Source organism: Aedes albopictus, chromosome 3 (genome assembly GCF_035046485.1).
Source record: "Aedes albopictus strain Foshan chromosome 3, AalbF5, whole genome shotgun sequence".
NCBI lineage: Eukaryota > Metazoa > Arthropoda > Insecta > Diptera > Culicidae > Aedes > Aedes albopictus.
Window position 1 is genome coordinate 226,247,309 of NC_085138.1, and position 22,487 is coordinate 226,269,795.

The 22,487-nt window shown below is 41.7% G+C and overlaps 2 protein-coding genes across 2 annotated transcripts in view; both read left to right on the forward strand.

Annotated features, from left to right (window-relative positions):
• The window catches only part of LOC109397782 (zinc finger imprinted 3), a 142,615-nt gene extending 120,359 nt beyond the window's left edge, over nucleotides 1–22,256 (forward strand). The window contains exons 2-3 of the mRNA XM_062859231.1: nucleotides 12,658–12,979; nucleotides 20,710–22,256. Of these exons, the coding sequence (XP_062715215.1) occupies nucleotides 12,658–12,979; nucleotides 20,710–21,945 (1,558 nt within the window). The 3' untranslated portion in view covers nucleotides 21,946–22,256. The remainder of the gene's footprint in view (nucleotides 1–12,657; nucleotides 12,980–20,709) is intronic.
• On the forward strand, nucleotides 37–6,116 carry LOC134291468 (uncharacterized). Its single transcript, XM_062859230.1, has 2 exons — nucleotides 37–4,749; nucleotides 4,976–6,116. Exon 1 carries the CDS (start codon nucleotides 82–84, stop codon nucleotides 2,017–2,019), a length of 1,938 nt encoding a protein of 645 aa, XP_062715214.1. The 5' UTR covers nucleotides 37–81; the 3' UTR covers nucleotides 2,020–4,749; nucleotides 4,976–6,116.
• Nucleotides 22,257–22,487: the final 231 nt, after the last annotated feature.

A 22,487-nucleotide genomic window follows, 5' to 3' on the forward strand; every position in this document is an offset into this window, starting at 1 on the left:
TAATGACACATACTAATGACAAAATCAATTGCTGATGAGACACCGAATTTGTATCTGGAGAGGTTAGGCCCCACACAAATTATGCGTGGAACTTTCGGAGCAAAAGTCAAATTGGATTTTGGTATGTTAAACAACAAAATAATTTCTTTGGAAAGGGCATTTTCGCTATACAACGAATCTTGTAAAATGTTAGGAGACAGAGTCACCACAATGAAATGCGATCATCTAAGCACAAATCTAGAAATCGGAGCGACCAAAATCCGATCAAAACAACAATTTATTAGAAAATTCTTTCAAAGACGTGTAAATAGAGGATTTTGGACCTCCCTAGGAGCAATGGACTCTGACGACAGATCTAGGATTGATACAAATCTAGATAAAGTAAGAAAAAATGAGGAAACATTGAAAAACAAGCTAGATCATCAGGATTATGTCGTAGACTCAATGTATCATTTACTAAACAACGCATCCGATAAAGTAGACAAACAAACAGAATGGGTTAAGAAAAATGTTAATCTAATTAAACTCAGCGTTGAGAAGGGTTTAAATTTTACCAATGACGTCAAAATAATGATTTATCTGGAATCTGAATTAATAGAATTAGGACTATGGATTGTTCACTTATCAGATAACATAAAACAGAGCCAACAAAACCTTATCAACATTTTATTACACAATAAATTGGACGTTAACGTACTGCTAGATCTCATTGAACCTACCCATTTCTTGATCGAATTGGAGAAATATGAAGTCAATATCTCAGACGAAATTGGTTTCCCTAGAGGAAACAATGGGGAAATTAACCCAGGTATATTCAACATTATTGAATACGGGTTTATAATTAACAACAAGGAGGAAGTAGTAATAAACCTATTAATTCCCTTAGTGGAGAAAATTAAATACGAGACATTTAGAGGCACTATTTCACCAGGGGTCAATGGCCATATAATCACCCTTATAAATATAGCTCAAAACATATTATTAATGAACAGAGAGCACGAGATGGAAGTAGGGTACCTACTAAGCTCAAAAGAGTTTTTGGAGTGCAAACACTTGGGTAATACAAGGATTTGCGATATCAAAAAGGTACAAGAAAATCTTAGAGAAAGTGATTCTTGTCTTACAGAATTATTGTACAGGAATTCATCGTCAAACTGCGAGACGAAAGTTTTAAAATTAAATCATGAAATATGGTTAACAACTCTAAAACCAAACATATGGATGTACGTGGCCCCGACTTTAACTAAACTGAATATTTTACATGGGCGAAATTCGACAATAGTTGAAATATTAGGAACGGGAAAAATTCATATCGAACCAAACATGAAAATCTCAACTAAACACGTAACAATTTACTACTTCAATACAGAAGTCACAAATAACGATATACTTGTATATCAGCCGGAACTTAATTTAACCAGTTATAATAAAAATCACCCGGAATACGATAAAATTCCGAACTTAAACGAAACTAATCAAGTGTATTCTTTTATGAATAAAAAACGTTTATTTGATATAGGCATTGATGTTAAGGAATTGAAAGATCAAAGAACAGTTCTACAAAATATGATTTATGCTCCTTTAGAAAACCCTTGGTTTACCACAACAACTATAGCAATTATAGGAGGAATAATTGGAATATTTTTCTGCTGTTTTAGAGGAGAAATTTCGTGCTGTGCGCGAAAACTTGAATTCAGTCCTCAGAAACAAATTAAAGTGGTAGAAAAACAGAAGAAATGCGACAAACAAAATAAAGAGAATCGAAAACCCAAACAAAAGAAAACAAAAACAGAAAAATTTCATCCCAACATAACGGAACAGGAATCATTTTGCACAAACAGTCCCAAAACTGCAGATAAAGAGGAGAATATAACAAAGGAAATTATTAATAAGGAAAAGGAGAATACTAACACAAAGAAAGGCAACGAACCTCATACAGAAATAACAATTGAACATGAAAAAATCAAAGAAGAAAAGACTAAAACGAAAACTAAGCGACAGGGAGGTGCGTTTTACTGAATCAATTTCCACGACCTTAGGCATGACCAACGTACGAAGAATTGACGTCACAATGCACAACAATTTTGAATGGACATCCATCAAAACCTTAGCATAAGACGAATAGGTATCCTACGACGGTTAAGAAAAGGTAAATGTGTAAATTAAACGAAAGAAAAGGACTTGTGACAAAAACGCGAATTAACAAAACGGCAAATTAACAAAGAGAAACAATATGGAGTATAAGGGAAATATATACAAACGAGACAGTTAAAAGAGTAATGGCGAAAAGTGTATGAAAATGCTTGAATTAAGGTACAAATATAATACAATCTTTTAATAATTATATATATTTTTTTTCTTTTTATATCATCTCGTTTTAGTTTTTTTTAGAATAACCATAATACATAGTATTTTATTACAGAAGTAGATCCCTCATCAACCAACCGTAGCAAAGCCTTCAAAAGGGGGGAAAGGAGGAGTGATTTTGTAGCAAAATCTCAACCGCAAGCCTTACCCACGGAACCGGAAGGCGCAGACAGGAGATGCGTAAAGGAAAAGCAATAATGACACTTTTTATTCCGCACAGGTAAACAACAGTAACAGAAAACAATGAATTTCTTCAATTTAAGCCAGCCCCAACTTTTATTCAAAAATCTGAAGTTTGCAATTGAATTATTCGGTAATTGCATCTCAGTAAAATTCCAGAGGATCTACCTCACAATATTATAAATGCAATAAAAAAATCTATTACAAGAGTCATCATCAAATGGGTTAATTTTGTGGTCCTATGAGAAATTGAAAAAAAAAAAATGTAATTAAATGAGTATACTGAGCAAGAAACAAAAAAAAAAAAACAACGATGTTATTAACGATCTTTTTCGATGGAATTTAATGTCATGTTTGAATAAATTATTTTGACAAAAATCTAAACATAACTTCCTCGAGAGATGACGCGGGAGGACAAGACGAGAAGGCAACATCCGGCGAGAGCAACCAGAGGAGCAGTTTCAACGGTACCTCTATGAAAACGTACCACAGTCAAATTGGTACGAAGACGAGAAATAACAGATCGAATGGAAAGTTGAAGGTCAAAGGTGCTGGTATGGCAGAGGAGAGGATTCAGCGAACATAATTTTTTACCGGAGACGATTCAAGGTCAACTCGGGTGGCACATCGAGACAAATATTATTGTACATCTGCGAATCTGCTAATATGAACCAACACAATGCAGAGCATCGGGAAAAACTACAACAACAACGACAACAACAACAAAAACAACAACAACAATTCATACAGACATATGATGAGAGAAGGACGTCTTCAAAGTTTCCCAAATTAACCGACATAATGTAATGTTCACCAACCGCATTACATTCACCATTGAGAAAGCACTTACCCCGTGCTTCTTACAACAACAATTAACAGTAACCATAACCCGGAATGCAACATTTCGACATCATCAAAAGGTTTGGAATTTAAGCCATCTAATTACAAACTCTTTAAAGAATGTGCAACAGTTCCACAATTTGCACCAGGTCAAAGACAACAATATTCGCATCACTATTGAGATTGATCCAATACCAACAAAATTCAGAAGGCGGGCGATAAGTAATCAACCATAACACCGTAAATGACAATGATAAACAATCCAGTTCGGAAGGCAACTTATGACACTATTTCGAGAAACAACAGAAAGCAACAGTAAAACCAATTCTTCTGTCTGCAAACGACAGCGCGGGAATTCCAAGCAGGGAAATACGATTCAACCGAGGTAATATCCGGATAACAAAGCTTCATGGTCACGTTCCCACAGGAGACGACATCAACTGAATCAACTACATCATCTTCAAGACAAACCAGTACAACAGAGAAGCAACGATACCATTCATCTGAGACCTAAAACTAACCAATTGATCTGGACATCTAACAAGAAGAGGTAGAAATCAATGGCAGGCGAACAAACCCTACGACGAATCAAGAGGAGCAGCAGCGAGTACCAAGGAAGTCAATCTCTTGAGGAAGACTGTAAGAAGGTTAATATAAAATTTAAAGTTTCTTTGGGATATTCAGATCAATCAACTGTAGTGGAAAATATTGTAAGACACTTACTGGGAAGATAAAGATTAGTTTAGCAGTCTCAGTTTAGAAAATTAACGATCATCGTTAACGTCATCATCTAAATGAAGTTTTGGGGGATACATTTTACCCACATCCTTACATTTGAACGTGATTTTATACACGTTCAAACTCCGCTAAGTGGGAGGGCATGCAACGCCTAAATATTCCCACGCCTTCCGATATTCAAAGTCAATTCAACTGAAACAAAAATGCATTTTTTTCACCCCACATTCCCAACAGCTGCCCGGGGGATTTTAGATTCAATTTTCATCGTAGGGTCTACCTACCTCACGCGCGGTATATTGGAAGCAACGGGAAACATACCATTCGTTACTGACTTTGTTTTTATGACCCATCATCGTCCGGTGGTGGCCGGGTGCGATCGTGTTCGAACACGTTGGGCCTGGACCGGGGTAGTGCAGATTGTTACTACGCTTGGTGGGCCGACGACAAAGATGGGCAATAAACCCGAAAGAATGTTCTATTAATCGCGGTTGCACAAAGGTGACATTGGCTTGGGTTGAACCTAGGTGAACCTAAAAGGAACGTTTCGAAATCGAGGCACCGAATTGGCCGTCTATGGTCTCAGGTAGCCTGGATTGTTTTGCACCTGATTCGTTTTGAACTCAGGTAAACTTTAGCTGGAATGTTGCGAAATCAAGGCGCCGTATTGGCCGCCTATGGTTTCAGATAGCCTAGATTGTTTTTTTTGTCACAAGATTGAGGCGCCGAATTGGCCGCATGTGGTTTCGGGTAACCGCAATTGTTTTTGTTTGTCTCGAAAATCGATGCGCCGAATTGGCCGCGTAGCCGTGGTTGGTTTTTTTTGTTTTCACTGGGTTCGCTTTGAACTCAGGTAAACCCTTGCTGGAATGTTCTGAAATCGACACCGTATTGGCCGCATAGGGCGCCTGGCTTGTTTGCACTGGATTTGTTTTGTCTTCAAGTAAACCGAACGAAAAGAATGTTGGAGTACAATTTCAACCAACATCCGTGGCCGGGACCCGGCTAGGGGTCATTGTGCGCAAGCAAGGTTACATTTGAATAACAAGGCGGTTGCTTTGTTTTGAAGAATTGGGTGCCAAGTCCGAAAAGATGATGGGGCTAAGAATGATAATGATGATGATAATGATGATGATGATGGTGATGATGATGACGATGATGACGATGAGGACGATGGTGAAGATGACGATATGACACGCCCAAGCATTGAAGATGCCCAAGTGAGGCGGGGCTAGACGATGTAGGCCTTCGGGTAAAGATTCTTAGTAGGGGTTTTGCGAACACGCCCAAGTCAGGCGTGGTTAGGAAATTAGGTTTTTTTTTATCAGAACTAGGATTTTTGGTAGGGCTTGGGATACGCCCAAGACACGGCTAGGCTTGGGATACGCCCAAGAGAAAAGAGATTTTTCAAGAAGAGAAAGATGTAAAACACGATGTGGACAAGTAGGAAAGGTAGAAGGTTTTGGGACGTTTTAGTATTTTTTTTAGGTTTTTTGGACACGCCCAAGATGGGTTGGGCAACGTTAGGAATTTTCGTGACTTCTTCGGGTATTGCTAGGAAATTCAGGCTATAAATACGGAGGTTTTGGCTTCAATCGGGGCAGTTGTTGAAGAACAGAGTAATCGAGGAGAGTTCGACGTTAGAGTTGTTGAAGAACGGAGTTGTTGAGTTCAAAGACAGTCAGTGAGACAGTGGGTCAGTTTCAACGCTAGAGTGTTCAATCTTGGTTCAGAAAAGACAGTAATTGTAAAAGTTCAGTTTTTCAACGTAAGAGTAAAAGTCCAGTTCGGTTCAGTTTTTTTCAACTTCGGTGAAGAAATACAGAAAGGTGATATAAGAAAAAAATTGAATCATTGTAATATAAGTTAAGTGATGGTTTGTGATATTTCAATATAGATTATTAAAAAGATATCGTCGGACTGTTATGAATTAAAAGATATCACATTCCGTGTAGTGTTTAGTTGAGCCCCTGGACGGTACAGGGCGCTTCACACGTATGAATAATATGATGGCCGCATGTTTTTGAATTTGATAATTGAAGAAACGGGGACAACCGTACCAGCCGTTTCATTTTTTGGGGAATGGGTTTTGTACGAAGAATCGGTGGAAGTGGCGTCGCTAAGAAAGTTAATGCACACTCCATACCATCGCGATTTCCAGGGATGGGGCATTGATATTTACCTCGAGTGCCCTGGCTCTAATGCCTAAGGTTTAAGCGCCTATACTCGCTCTAAAAAAGCGTGGGCGAGCTCTATAATGAAAATGTCGATATCTCACATCATCTTAGTGGGACTAAAATTAATGCTACGATGCCTGTGAAAGAAGGCAATTCGGGACAGTTGATAACTGACTCAGCTGTCCAGGTGAAATGCGCTGGTTCTAGCATTTTTGATTTGATGATTCGGAAGAGATGAAGCCAAACAGAGCCTCGGGGGTCCATCGCAGGGCAACCGAGATTATGTTTTATTTGTGAATTTTAGCTGAATGCTAATTTTTCACTACATTAACCGAGATGGTCAAAGCTGTCCTAGTAGTATCTGCACAAATGCTACATCAATTTTACTATAATATCTGGGAGCCCACGACAATTCAGACTGAATGATGCACAGGATGGCTATTTTATTTTCACGGTGGTTCTTTGCACCATCATGACCAGGTATTTAAAAAAAAAGACAGCATGAATCAATCGAAATTCATGCTTGTTAACCAAGAAATAACCATTAAAACCTTTAAAAATCCATAAAATGCCGAAATAATTTCGTCTGAAAACTGTATCAAACTTGTCCATCTAGTTGCAATGTATTGTCTTTACATAAAGCCGAACGTTTTTTTACGATTCTACAACACTCCAAAGATTGCTCCACAGCATTGCTTTCCTTGATCTTTTTCACTCTCCAACATCCCTACAAACGAAACATCAGTGTCGCGGTATCAAAAATTGATTTAGCATGATTTGCATGTGAAAAATGTTTCTACCGCTGCACGCTGGTGCTCTTTATTGGCTTGACGTTGCCACTACTATAGGTAGCACAAGCATAATCCCTCCCTTTTCCCGGTTTGTTCACACTTTTCCGTCGGGGGAGGGAAAAAGAGTGCAGAAGACAGCAGCGAGAAAAAAAAAACTCAACCGAGACCTGATCTGCATCCCAAATTGCACCTTCGTGCCCACCACCTCCGCCAGATGGAAAATTTATGGGTACATCTTTTTCAAATAAAACAAGTGAAATTTATTTTCTTCTCCTTTCTCCGCAGTGCAAATATAACGTAGATGTACGTCAAGTGCGCAGCACAACAAGATGATTACAGTGTTTATTATAATTGCTTGAGTTGTGTACTTTGCAGTTTATCCGTTTGTCGCGAGGGAGCAATTTTTCCACGTAGCACTGCAGTCAGTTATTTATGAGGAAAGAAGGCAGGCTCGCGCTTCTTGGGTTGACAGTTTTTCGAAAAAAATTAGCATCTCTTTGAAAGGTATAATTTTGTGGAGGGAAGCGAAAGAAAATTCGGCTCTGATGGCTGAAAGGTTTGCCGAATTTGTCCGGCAAAGAAAAAAAAATTAGAGGTTGGTATTTTTATTGCCCAGCTTTAATCGAATTTACATTTTTACAACATTTAATTCCAGCGAAGAACAAAAAAATCCAATTCCTCACACTGGTACTTCGCATTTCATTAATTAACGGAAGGCTGGACTTTTAACACCATCTCATGAAGAACGTCTCAGAATTAAAAAGTAAATGCCAAAAAGCAGAGGGAAAAACATATTCTACTCCGTTCACCAGTTATGTTGCAAGGGTTGAAGATGCCCTCAGAAACTCCCGTGAATAACGGTGAACCCCCTGAAACCCCCCTAGTAACCATTAGCACTATATTTCGCCACTTTTGGTTCACAGGGCTATTAAGCGGCCGATATAGAGCGTGTCAGCCCCTTAATAGCATTATATTTGCCTCCAGGTGAGTTATAGTGCTTCGTGGTTACTTGGGCCATTAAACACATTGCAACGACTTGAAATCCCATTTGAAACTCCTCAAAGATCTTTGTCAGCTTCCATTTATTACGTAACGTTAAAGTCGACATTTACCCCCCCCCCCCCCCTCCATAACGCTTTTTTATATAAAAATCCTATTTTTTGTATGGGCCGTAACGTTCGGTCGTAAACCCCCCCCCCCCCTTAAAGCGTTGCGTAATTTGTGGACAGCACATTTATAAACTTCGCTAAAATACACCCAAAACACCTTGAAATCCCTTTAAACCCGCTGACACCTTCTAAAACGCCTTCAAACATCTTGAAACCCCTGCAAAACTAGCCTACAGACCCAAATAACAGAGATAGCCAAATTACAGTTTCTTAAGATGAAGTTTGCTTAAGATTTGTTTGTTCAACTCTTATGCAGCCAAAATGTTTGTTGGGGACTTCTCTTAAACCCTTGGTAATCCCCTGCAATTCCATGTAAACCCCTGAAACCCTCGTAAACGCCTTGAAATACTTTGGAACAATTTTAAAGCCCCTCTGAAACCTCCACAACTTCTCTCAAACTCTCCTCAGGTTCCCTTAAATCTCCTGAAACCTCCAGAAGTACCGGAGCACCCGCACTTTTCCCGCAATGAAACTCATTTAAAACTTTCCAAAGACCCCCAGAAACTTCTCTTAACCCTCCTAAGGTGACCACGATAGCGCTGTGCACGTTCAGCGTGCCTGTCTGGATCATATAGACTTCAATATCCTACTAGGGTTAAATCTTCAGGAACCACCGGAATCCTCCACACAGACTGAAACGCCATTAAATCGCCATAACCCCCTTGAAACTCACTTAAATCCTCCTGATATCCCCAGAAATCCCCTGAAGCTCCTGAAATGCTTTCAAGCACCTTAATACCTCCCCTAACCCTGAACTTCAGTTAGTCAGTTAGTCGGCGGGTTCGATTCCCGTTCCGGTCGGGAAAATTTAACCGACTCCTTGGGCATAATGTATCGTTGTACTTGCCTCACAATATACAAATTCATGCAATGGCAGGCAAAGAAAGCCCTTAAATTAATAACTGTGGAAGTGCTCAAAGAACACCAAGTTGAAGCGAGGCAGGCCAAGTCCCAGTGGAGACGTAAAGCCATAAAAAAATAAGAAGAACCCTGAACTTCCACAGAAGTTTCCATTAAAACCCCAGGATCCCTTTTTGAAACTTCCAAGAATACCTCCCTGAAGCTCGCGAAACCACCTGAAAAAAAAAAACAACAAACTCTCAGAAACTTTTCGCAATCCCTTTGAAACCCCCAGGAGTCCCCTGGATCCCACACTCTGCAATTCACTGAAATTCCTTGAAATCTCTCCAAACCCCCCCCCCCCCTTAAAGCTATTCTGAAAGCCATTGAAGCCCCCCTTAAATCCGCTTAAACTCGTTTGAAACCCCGCAAGTCGTAACTTTAACATCTTCTAGTCGGACACCCTCCTTAAAGTCCCCATGCAGCCTAGAAATCTATTAAGATAATAAAGTAATTCCATTTGGCTATCGATGACCCTGCTGTGGCGGTTTTCCTCAACTCTGTTCCGAACCACCTGGTAGTTTCTGCGTTTGTACCCATCGTCGACTCTTCAGTCTGAGTTAGGGTTTAGACCCAGACTACAACAGGTCATATCGATAATGAGCTCTGCACCGGAATTTGTGTCCCCTGCGTTTATGACACCCAAGTGCTGCCTGGCCATAGATTAGAGCAGAGCCAATCGTCTTGTGTTGGTCAAGCCGCTACCTGTATGCTGGATAGTGAATCTAGCATAGCATAGACGTGAACTGATGTATCGGCCACTGAGAGGGCTTAAGCATAGTAACTACAGTAGGACACCTCGTTGATTTTCGTTATTGTGAAGCTCTAGTTTGACGTGTAAATTATCTTCTGGACAGCAAACTCACTTAGTGCCGAGCTGCACTCCCTGAAGATATGACCATCTTCTGGTTTCTATCGGAGCCTTTACATGCCCATGATTTGTGGCATTGCAAAAAGCACTTGAAGCACGCCATTAGCGGCATATCAGTTCACACTGACCAGCTAACAATGTCTTCCCGACTGTAGTCTACTGGGAGGTACCGTAGCGATCTGCATGCCTGGCGGGCTTTTCGCTGGCGAATTGATGCACTTGATACATTTACTTCGCATTGCTGCTTAAGGGCGGCTGCAATCTTTTTGATGTCGTAGTTTCGTGCATTTCTTTCAACTGGAGAATCGCCTTTACCTGCTGTTACCTACATCTTCTCGCCCAAGAACTTTTGATCTACAGTGAGGATTCGCTCGTTGGGTCACGACTGCGCCCCGATTAGCGAATCGTGTTCGTTCGTTGGGGCAACTGACAACTGATCAAAATGCTCTAGACACACGCAAGTGACGAGAAATACGTCACGAAACACTCACATACTTGCGCAAACGGTCTGTATACAGGAGCTGCGATGCGACGACGATCAGACGTCAAACTCGTTTTGACATCGATTTTGACACTGACAGTGCTTTTTAGTTGGGTTTTGCCCCAGCTAGCGAACATCCAACCATCGAGACAGCCCATCTAACGAGCCGCCAACGAACGAATCAGGACTGTATTGCTTTGTAGGAGGTGCTTTTTTGGTCGCCCTCTTCTTCTGCGCATGCATCAGCTCTCTCGTCCTCGTGCGCCAGATGTTTTCCACATCCGAGCCCATCGACGAAAGTTGGTTTCTCCTCACATGGCCCTCAACACAGACCAGCGCGCTTGTGGACTGGTATGACTTTACTCGCCTTCGTTTTCCCTATCGTGATCCAGGAATTCCATTCGGTCTCGGTCTTCAGCTTCAAGAGGTCAACTTTCTGGGGCCTACCTTTATTCCGGTTTCCTCTAGCGCGTTTACTTAATATTTGAATGAACCCTAGCAATCTATTTAGGTGAACCTCTTCTCTACGCGGGCATCGACCGTCCTTCGTTCCTTGTTGGCCAAAGCACCGACTTGTGAAATTTATGCTCAGCGATTGCCTATATCTTCAATTGCTCACTTCTGTTGCGGTCCTGTTGCCCTTCCTCTACTTGCGTTATACCATCTTGTGCCACACCTGGTTGATTGCTGGAGAATTATACAGCTTCTACTCACCTCTTGTGATGGAAATCTCATCAGGTCATATCTCAGAAACGGGTTTACCATCGGGCACTTTACTTACTTCAACAACAGCACTCACGTTTTAGTTGAATATCTTCACTTCTGTTGGGTCCTTCGTAGAGTCACTACCCCTACCTGCCAATGAAGTTGTCGCCAGTGATTCTATTGGCTATCTACGCAAGCAGGGAGGCCATCTCTGTTGCACCTTCTGGCATCGTTCCTGACGTGCCCGAGGTACTCTTAGCTGAGCTGAGGCCCTTTGGAAGCGATGCCTGGTCCCTTGTACAGAGTTGCATCCGGATGTGGGAATTTCTGAAGGGGCTTATCAGGGCCCATTGATATCAATGAGAGTATATTATTAAAAGGATTAAAAAGATATCCTAAAATACAATCTAACACTCGTAATGAACGGTTTTTATCGTCAATTACCCATTTCGCAAAAACAAGCTTATTTTATTAAGAAAAAAAACTCCTTCTGTTCTCAATGGCCCACCAGGCTACACACCTATGGCCGGGCAACAACGAAGAAACGTTCCTGTCCTTCCGAACTAAAAGGACAAATTATTGGATTTGAACCCTCCGGTGTGCGTGTGACTAGAATGAGTCGAAAAAAATCGCACCCTTTGGTTATCTGCGCGAGGGTTGCTACAGCGGATGGCAAAGCCAAAGAAAAAAAAATTAAGATGAAAAATTCCTCCATAATTCAGGAGGCCAGCTAGCTAGTGGTGTTACGCACCACCACCATCACCACTTTCAGGAATGTAATATCGACAGCAGTAAATTATGTATCATTCTCGTTCCATTGCCACCAAACGCCTCCGATGTTGGACCATAAATCATCGCTCAAGAAGGAAGAGGAATGCCTGCTTGCGATGTAGGGAAAATTGGTCTATTTGTCGATTTCGGGTGGGGGGGATCGAATTTGGGATGTTAATTATGATGGGTGACAGAAGGTTAATTTGTACCAACAAATTTATTGCAAATGGTGTAAATGTTGTCATTGTTTGACAATCAGAATCATCAAGCGATATCAATGTACAATTAGAAAGTATTCAATGTTTCTTTTAAATTTTGATTGAATTGAACACAAATTCCATGAAACCATCCACTCCACATTCAAATATAATACTAAAAATCAATTTGAAAGCAACGTCGCAGCGTGTCAGACGGGATTGGCTTTCCCTCAAGAAAGCAATAATGCAATTTAGCAAGCCCTGTCCCGAAATAGATGGCAAAATTATACGATTATTCCCAAAGCACTAACGATTTCGCCCACACCGCATGCGATGGACTTTTCTCCTCCGTAATCCGAAGCCAAGTCTAAAGTCATCCGAAATGATATTAAACTTACCCTTAAATGCTTTCTGATGGTCATTTATATGTGTCATATTTCATATTTCTTCCCTCTTTCCCAAAACCATTGCAGGCTCTACCTCGTGTACGTGCCCCACACGGTCGAACAAGGTACACCTGCTGTCCAGCAGCTTTCTACGTTCGAGTATGCCACCGTGGAAATTGTCAACGGCATCCGAGTTCCACTGGATCCTGTTGCTTCGATACAGCAACAGCCGGGACCGACGACGAACGGGAATGTGGTCCAGCAGCAGATGAAATTTGGCAGAAAAGCTGATCGCACACATCTGTATGCCGACTCGCCGACAATCGATCCAAATAAGGAAATCCTGCTATCGGAACGACTTGCAAAGGAAAATTGGGTCGATAAGGATCGATTCTTGGAGTCGAAAGAGGTGCGTAGCTCGTTTCTTTTTTAAGTTCATAGTTGTATGTGTGTTTCAAATAACCTGATATAGTCGTATATAATTATCAACAGTGCACGCTATGACTATAAGGAATTATCATGAAACTTGTACCTCCTCATATTTTATTCAATAGAACCGTAGTTTTGTACGTCTACATTCAGAATATGTACCTCACTACCCATTCATCTCAAGCAAGAAGCACTTTCTTGCACTTATCGTCTACGGGTACTCGGTTTATTAGAGGAAACTCCTGTGAACCTCAGTTCAACACACACTTCGTTGTTTCCACTTTTGCTGAATTTGGACAAAATTGTCCTTGCTCCAAGTGATCTTACAATTGCTTGTAATTTTCCATATAGGAGATTTTCCACGAAATTCCCTTCAGGAAGAGTGGATACATCTGGAGAGAAGTAGGCATCGTATGATACACTTATGACTCCCTTCTCGAAGGTCGAGCAGGTGCTGGTGTCTATTCTCGTGTGCTAAGGCTACATCAGTCTTACTCACTTACTTGATAGACACTGCACTGTTGTTCAGGCCGAAATCTTTGCTCTTATGTACGGAGTGTAATCAACACTTCAGCAACACGTAATGGGCAAAATAATATAGGGTAAAAGCCCCCTTCTTCGGCCTAGTACCTATATTCATCTCATTTTGTCTCAAGGACTAGAGATGTGCGCCGTCGAGATTTATTACTTCACGCCGCCGGATGTTTTGATTTTCTAGCACGCCGCCAGCTTAAAACTCACCACGCCGCCGAACTTAGAATTTCCCCAATAATCTTCAGAAAATAATCGATTTAAGTTTAAACGCTCCCAAAATGAATGCATGTCATTCATTGCCGAATAAACAAAATATTTCGTTCAATGATCCTGTTGAGATTTTAGTTACTTTTTAGTCACTTATATATCATCATATAAAAATCCTAGCAAATATCATATTCTTCACACAAGGTGTATAAAGCATGCAATGACAGCATGCATGCTTTTCCCCGCGTGACGTAATAACGACGTTCGTTTATAATTGAGGGGGTCAATTTTTCATTACATACATACAAAATGTGAGGAATTTCAAAATCAACCCAATTTTCTCCGATGTAATGAAATCTGAAGAATTCAGGTTCTAATAATTCAATTCATGCCATAACTTAAGAATTATTTAGGCAGCATCCATTTATTACGTAACGCTAAAATTTATATTTTTGCGACCCCCCCTCCCGCTCCGTAACGCTTTTTTGTATGGAAATCCAAAATTTTTTGTACGGGCCGTAACGCTTGGCCATACTACCCCCTCCCCCAAGAGCGATACGTAATTTGTGGACTGCGCCTTATGGATTTTTTTTATTTATTATGGAACGTTTAATTGTCTGCCGCACTATATACGAGTGCGCAATTACAAGTTACTACACTAAAACCTCAATTTATGCACATGGCTGGGGGTGCATAAATTAAAAAAGGCATAAAATGAGGGAAATTTGTGCATAAAAAAACGCTTCCGTAACGCCTCTGAATCCCGCCGAAAATGCTCTGAAACTTCCTGAAATGGCTCCAAAATTCCCCTTAAACCGCCTCGTACCCCATGTAACGCACCTGCGACGCTCCGAAACCTCCGAAAACGCCTCCATAAGGCCTCTGAATCCCGCCAAAAATGCTCTAAAACTTTCGAAATGCCTCCAAAATCCCTCTAAAATCCCCTCGGACCCAATGTAACGCATCTGAACCCCCAAAAACGCCTGCCTAACGCCTCCGAATCCATCTAAGACCCACTTGCACCCGTTTAACGCACGTGAAATCCTCGGAAACCCCCGAAAACGTACCAGTAACGCCTCCAAACCCCGTCGAAAATCCTCTGAAACTCTCTGCAATGCTTTCGAAAACCCCCTCAGACCCCCGAAAACCCCCCGGAGATCTCCTGGTACCTCGGGGAAACCCCTGGGAACCCCCTGAAACTCCCCTGTGACTTCCATTTGCTCATCCTTATAAACACCCTTTAGCCGCCGTTGCAATAGTTACCGTCATTATTAAATATTCTTATGCACAATATTGGTTCTGAGTAGCTTTCCCTTAATTTATGCAGGTTAAATAAATTAAAAAGTGCATTAAAATAACATGCATAAATTGAGGTTTTAGTGTATTTACATTCTCATATGCAAAGTATAGTTTGTTAAAATGTTTCGCTATATGAGATTTAAAGAGCGAAATATTGAATTCTCATTTTTAACGCCGCCGCCGCCGACGACCAAAAATGATGTTTTAACCGCGGCGCACATCTCTGCCGAAGCACCAAAGCAAGCATCACAGCGGTGCCAGACATCAAGAAACAAGTAGTTAATTGAATGAGATTTGGTCACTACAAATACGATGTTTTTTCAATCAGAATATGGTCGTTTCTTGGTTTAACATCTTGGTAATCGAACTTCTACGCAAATCGATCAATAATTTCATTTTCCAACGCCATTTCTTTCAAAATATTTGGTTTGGTTTTCATCTAAATATGCTGCTACCGCTCAAGCTTTACGAACTATCATCCAGTTCGGCAGCACTGATTTGCCAATCAGCTGTGAATGTATGCGAGTGCAAAACGTGGGGAGCGAGCATAGACGATTCGTCGCGCCGCACATTGTTATGACTTCTCCTTTGCGAGAGAGGAAAACAATCACAATGAAACTGTCACCTGCTAGGGAAAGGGAGTGCGTTAGTGGGTGAGTGCAGAATGCTCTACGATGAGAAAATGTGAGAGTGGTTGTGGATTTGCTGTAAATACTGTTGAGATGAATAAGGGGCCACCCGGTGGACCGCGATGAGATGAAAATTTTACGGTGTGCTGAAGATAGGTGCGAGTGGCTCGCGATTTGTGATCGCAATTAAATCAAATATTGAAGGTAAATCCCACTCTAGTGCATCGTAAGATCAACAGTGGAAGTGAGCACGTGTGTTAAAGGTTTGTATCATTAAGTTTGAAGCGTATACATTGCGCTGTGAGTGATTTTTCATGTTGCACATCCTTAATGAGACTAAGATAGGCACAAATACCCTACTTCTGTTCAGATAGCCAGGCTGCCATTAAAGCACTTGCTTCGGCCAACGCTAGGTCGAAGGTAGTTATCGCTTGCCGAACTCAAATCGAGAAGCTGAATTCTAGGCCATTCTTCCATTGCTGAAAATAAATTGGCTGAGTTCGCAATGGAAATTCACATGACTTTATCGGTCCTGAGCCAGCTATTCCGGTGTCGAAGTGTTGGGTAAAGCTTCAGATTAACACCTGAGCTGTCACTCACCACAAACAATACTCGAATAGTTTGGAGTCATATCGTCAAACAAAATTGCATTGTACTGAGTCATCTTCAAGGGTGGCGAAGTGTCTTACAAATCTGTCAAAGCAAAACTGCAGCATGCTGGTCAAAGCATTGACTGGCCACTGCCGACTCAGCTATCACATGAGGAAATTTTTGCAAGCTGATTCATTTGTACGATAGCTGTGAATCCGATTATGGAACTTCGTATGATTTGATATGTAACTGTCCAATTTTTGCACAACTGCATTTCCGAGTACTCGGTAAACACTTATTAAATGAAACTGACTTCAGAAGCTTGGACCTTCAGGATGTTCTGTTGTTGTTAACCCGCTGTGATAAAGATTTATAGGCTCTCTTTCGCTTTATGCGTTATTACAGTGCCCTTTTCATGGCGCTGTTTCAACCCATTGTGGTACGCTTATGCGGAGTACTCTCTTCCAGGATATGTTTTCCTATTTCCCTACCTGTCCCTATCCCAATCCTTATTCTCGTTGCCTTCCTTTTCCCTCAGGTAGATGATGAAATAGGCTTTTACTATGGCGATAGCACAGAATTTCACAAATGGAGGATAACGTGCCTCTGGAGCCGGCCTTCTGATACCTGATCATGAAACCTGTATCTCCAATTGTAATCATTAGAATCGTAGTTTTGACGTCTACATTCAGAATATGTGCGGAGGAATTCCTGGGAAAACCTCTGAAGAAATAAAAGCATTTTTTTTAGAAAAATCCCAAGACGAATCGCAGGAAGATTCCCAGGAGCAACGTCAACTAGACTCTCTGGAAGGATCTCGGGAGAAAAAAAAATAGAGGAATCCTTTGAGGAATTCCTCCAATATTACTTCTGTGATTCTTCCAGGTTTTTTTTTATTCTTGGGATTCTTTAAATTTGCGCGTTGAGATGTAGACCTTTTGCAGCTGGAACGATATTAAAAAAAAAAAAAAAGCCATCAAGAGGTGTGTTTCGTCGCATAGCACAGCTTCGTAGAACATAGGTACGAAAATTCCCAAAAATGAGAAAGTTGTGACGACAAAACTATTATTACACATAACTCCCAAAATTGAGAAAACTTTCCAACAACACATTTTCCGGCAGCTTTGCAGAAAACATCCATACTTTACTCTTGTTACTGGCAACCCTTCCACTGAACAGTCTTTCAGCTAATTTGAGTAGTTTGCGTGTGACTAATTGAAGTTATGATAGATGTGTTATTCAATTGTCAGATAGCTGTCACCGATAGATTGGAGATTCAAAGTGCAGAATCATCAAGCGAGTTTTAGAAAAAGCTTCTTCTTCTTCTTCTTCTTTTTGGCTCTGTCCCAACTGGGACTTGGCCTGCCTCTCTTCAACTTAGTGTTCTTTGAGCACTTTGAGAACAAATACCAAAGGGCAGCGGCGGCGATCAAAAACAGGAATTATGTCAACAACTACCTGAAGCGTTGGCACCGAGGAAGAAGGAGTCTCCTTATGAGGATCCTTTGGGAATATTGGATTCACTGGTTATCCAAGGCAAGACATCTGAACGTCTGGAGAGAAAAAGTGAAGTGGGATGAGCGGATTCCTGAAGATATCTTCGGGCGGTGGAAGTTGTGGTTGCATTAGCTCTGAAGTACGGTGACCCCACAATTTATGAATCGGAAAAAATGACCACAGTTTCTGGATCACTCATTTGATCAACATGGTGATTCATAAATAGTGTACAAAATTAAGGTGATTCATCGGTGTGGGATCACTGTATACCTTACGGACTGCTACGAAACATTGAAGCTGCATATTTTTGTAGACGGCAGCGCTCAAGCATATTCTGCGTCTGCGTACAGTCATTGCACAAATATGGATCACTCTGTCACAATTATTAGTCAGTCAGTTCACCATGCAATTCAAATGGAATTGACCCATAATTGTGGGTGACCCTTGATTGTACTATGACTGTACTTTCGCGTCCGTGACAAAGGGTTGATTCGTTGCGCTTTGGTTGCCTCCAAGACAAAGGTTGATCCTCTCCAGCTGTTATTAATTCCCCATATCGAGTTACAGACGACGGTTCTCGGCGCATGGTTGCGCAGAACAATAGTACAAGGACACTCCATTAAAATAAAGCGAACGTGTTTCTGAGGCGATTCGTGCAACGTTGTCTCGTGGATTAGATTGGACACTAGACGCTACCGAACATACGTAGCTTCCGCGTCAACAAGATCCTGAGTCTGTCGACGGTTGAGGATTTTTTACTTGGTGACTTTAAATGTATAAATAACGAACTGTAAGCCGACCAGCAGATAGTTTCGTGGTCTAGTGTTTTTGTATGAAGAAGAGAATAGCTGACCAAAGGATATAAGCCGAATACAGTGAACGAAACAGAGGAAGAGTAGCACCCGTGACTTCGTGACTTACGTACACCATTTTTGTGACATCGCACAGCATCGAGCAAGAGTTGATCACCGAAGTTCTGCAGGTTTACTGACAAGCGAGGATCTCCAGAAAGCTGAACGAAGTTTATGACCTATGGCGCAAATAAACCAGTACCCAGACGAGGTGGCAACATTGATGAGGAATGCCGAAGTAGAGGCTGGTCAGCGGAAGGTATTGAACATGTACAGCTCGATCTCGAAGCTGCCGCCACGGCTAGATGGGCACGCCGTCTTACGTAAGACGTAAGACGTACGTTTCGATAAGCACATCGCTGCGGCTGAATGCTGTTTCTACGTAGGCTACACCAGTTCCACAGAAGATGGCACAACTTTCGAAGATCACACTTCGATCACTGATCCTTCACGTTTGTGGGGATTGATTATTTTGGACGTATAAGTAGGCCGCAGCTCATTTAAGTGCTAGGTTGTCCTATTTACTTGTTTAACTGTTAGGGCAACATTGAGCTAGCGTACAGTTTAACGATTGAAACATGCAAAAAAGCCATCCGGTGGTTCATTGCCCGAAGGAGAGCACCGCAAGAGATTTATGCAGACAATGGAACGAATTTTGTTAGCGCAAGCTGCGAGCTGCAAAAGAAACTCCAGGTGATCAACTCTATGATGAGCAGTACATTTACGGATACGAACACCAAGTGGCGGTTCAATCTCCCTGCGGTGCCCTATATATGCGGCTGTTGAGAACGCATGGTCCGTAAAGACTGCACGCACATGGTCCTGTTATCCGAAGCTGAACATATGATCAACTCGCGACCGTTAACTTTAGTGCCACTGAACAACGAGCAGCAGGAGTCTATAACTCCGAACCATTTTTTTATGTAGAGTTCGTCAAGCAGCGTAAGCACCAATAGACGTAGAAAAGGCTCTGTCAGATGGATGGACTTTGATTCAGCACATGTCGGACGTATTTTGAAAGCAATGGATCCTCGAGTATCTACCGGTGATCTCTCGGCGAAGTAAGTGGTTCCAGGATGTCGCTGCAGTTGAGGAAGGAATGTTAGTGTTGATAGCCGACAAAGGCAATCGCAATGGATGGATACGCGGCCGAATGATCCGTACGTATCCAGGCAAGGATGGAGTTGCGCGAAAAGCAAACGTAGAGACATCATCAGCAGTACTGAACAGACCTGTCAGCAAACTGGCAGTCCTTGATATGATTAAAAATAGTGACGCCGAGATAGACCTCGGTCGCCACGTGGGGGAGGGTGTTACCAGCCACCCTTCCACTGAACAGTCTTTCGGCTGATTTTAGTAGTGTGCGTGTGAATAATAGACCTGTTCATGTGACAAATCCGTGTAGGCATTTGTTTGGTTGAACAACAGCTGCTAACGAGGACCTGTCATTTTCATAGAAGAACTGTCAAAGACTTGAAAAATCAGCTGATTTTAGACGTTAAATAAAAAGACCCATTAAAGTTATGAGAAATCTGTCATTCAATTGTCAGATAGCTGTCAGCGATAGATGGAAGACTAAAAGTATAGAATCATCGAGGTGACTTTCAGGAAAACTTATCCACTATTGCTGGGTGATTGAAATTGATTTTTGGTTGTTATCAATTTCTATGGTGTTTTGCTGTACATTTGGAATTCAATGATGTAGAGGGTAGCTATTAATGTTGAGACTCTGATAGGTTCCTGGGTACAATTCCCGTTAACAGCATCTAGAACACGATGACTGGAAGGTTGAGTATCGTGGGTAGAGCTTAGAGATGTTCATATCTATATAATAAAACACTAAAATATATTTTAGAGACTCTTACTCTGCAATGTTCTATGCACCTTAAGTCGAAGAGGGATTAGTAAAACATATAAAATACTGGAAATGGTTCACGTTTTTGGACTCTCAAGGCATTTATTTAAACTTTAACGAACGAGACAAATTAAACTAATGCATTGCCTTAAGTGCCAACACTTTGTCAGTGTTTAGATTACGTGCATAAGCTCATTTTTAATGTAAGTCAAAACTTATATCCATTTTCATTTTTCTTCAATTACAGATTGACGCTCGGTTGGAATCGCATTTCTATCCACCATTGGATTACTTTACCTCTGATCGCCTGCCAATAGTCAACCCAGATACAATAATTGAGGATTCTACTTCGAGCCTCGACGAAGGAATTGGCCTCAGTGCGACAGATGATTCCGGTGACGATCAGAGCCTACCGGATGACAACAACAACAACCACCACAACGACAGCAATAATCTCCATCCAGATAGCAAAGACGACGACGACGAAGACAGCGAAGAAGTTGGAGTCGATGGAAGGGACATTAATTTTGCGCTTATCAAGAGCAAGAAAAAGCGGAAGGCTAGCGATAATAAATCATACAAATGCGAAATCTGTGAGGAACTGTTTCCGAAGAAAAAACTGCTCCGTGACCATCTCGTCGGGCAGCATCCGGGCCAGAATCTGAACCGGTGTCACATCTGCGGCAAGACGTTCAAGTTACGGTCCAATTTGCGCCAGCACTCGAGAATCCACACCGGAGAGCGCCCCTTTCGGTGCGACATTTGCGGGAAAACTTTCGTGCAGGGCAGTGCGTTGACCGTCCATAAGGAGCTTCACAAGGATAAGAAAGAACACAAGTGTGATGTGTGTAAGAAAGACTTCAAGTCAAAGTTTGCTTTCAAGAAGCACGAAAAAGTGCACAAAGGGCTGAGGCCTTTTATCTGTGATGTCTGTGGGAAGTCCTTTACTCAGTCATGTAATTTGAAAGCACACCTACAGTTACATAACGGGACGCATGCTTTCAAATGTACAACCTGCTTCAAGACATTTCGGTTTAAATCGCACTACGAGGACCATCTAATGACTCACACGAAGGACAAGAAGTACTCGTGTGGCAAATGTGGCCGTAATTTTGCCTATAAAAACTCCTACCAACGCCACATGCAACATATCCACAGGGATGAAACGCCACACCAGTGCGGGGTTTGTAGCAAAACTTTCGTAAAACTAAGCCACTTGACGTTCCACAAAAAGTCCCACCGAAAGGCCGGCTCGTTAATATGTGAAATTTGCGGTTTGGTGTTCGAGAAGGAGACTACCTTCGCCAAGCACAACGAAACTGTTCACCGCGATGAAGACCAACAGAGACTGTTTAAATGTGTCATATGTAGCAAATCCTTCGAGGAGGAATCCGACCTGACGACTCACTTTATGCTGCACGAGGCAGATGACTGTCCCTTCCAGTGCGGGATGTGTGGGATTTTGAACCTGAGCCAGGCGTAGGTAATTAGCAAACGAAGCAAGGGGACGGAGAACCTTTTGCACGCGCCCCGAACGGTGGTTCTTTATGCATTCCTAGATAAGCAAAAGGAAAAGTGTTGTGATATGTGGAAATATTTAGGACTCTCTTGTTGTACAACATTTAGATTAGGATAAGATTATTTTTAATTATTCACTCGTAGGGATCCCCAAGCAGGGCAAGAACAAGCTGAGTAGAAAGGCTAAGAGGGATAAGAGAGTTAACTCTTCTGGGGCAATAATTTCATAAATTTAAATTACAATAAAGATCGTATTAGTCATATCTGGAAACCGTACCTTTGCTCTGGTTTTATTTTAATTTAATAAAAGCGTGTTCCTTCCGAAATCCTTTAGTAGTGAAATTAGGAAACAGGTCTCTCATCCCATTTGATGCTTATTGCAGTCCCTTCATCCGTCTCGCTGAAAGACGCTAGCCGACCACAAAGGAATCGTAGTAGGAACTATAGTGCTCTCTCCCACAGGATTTCTACCACCGTCGTTCGTCGTCTTGGAAATGTCTTTAGAGT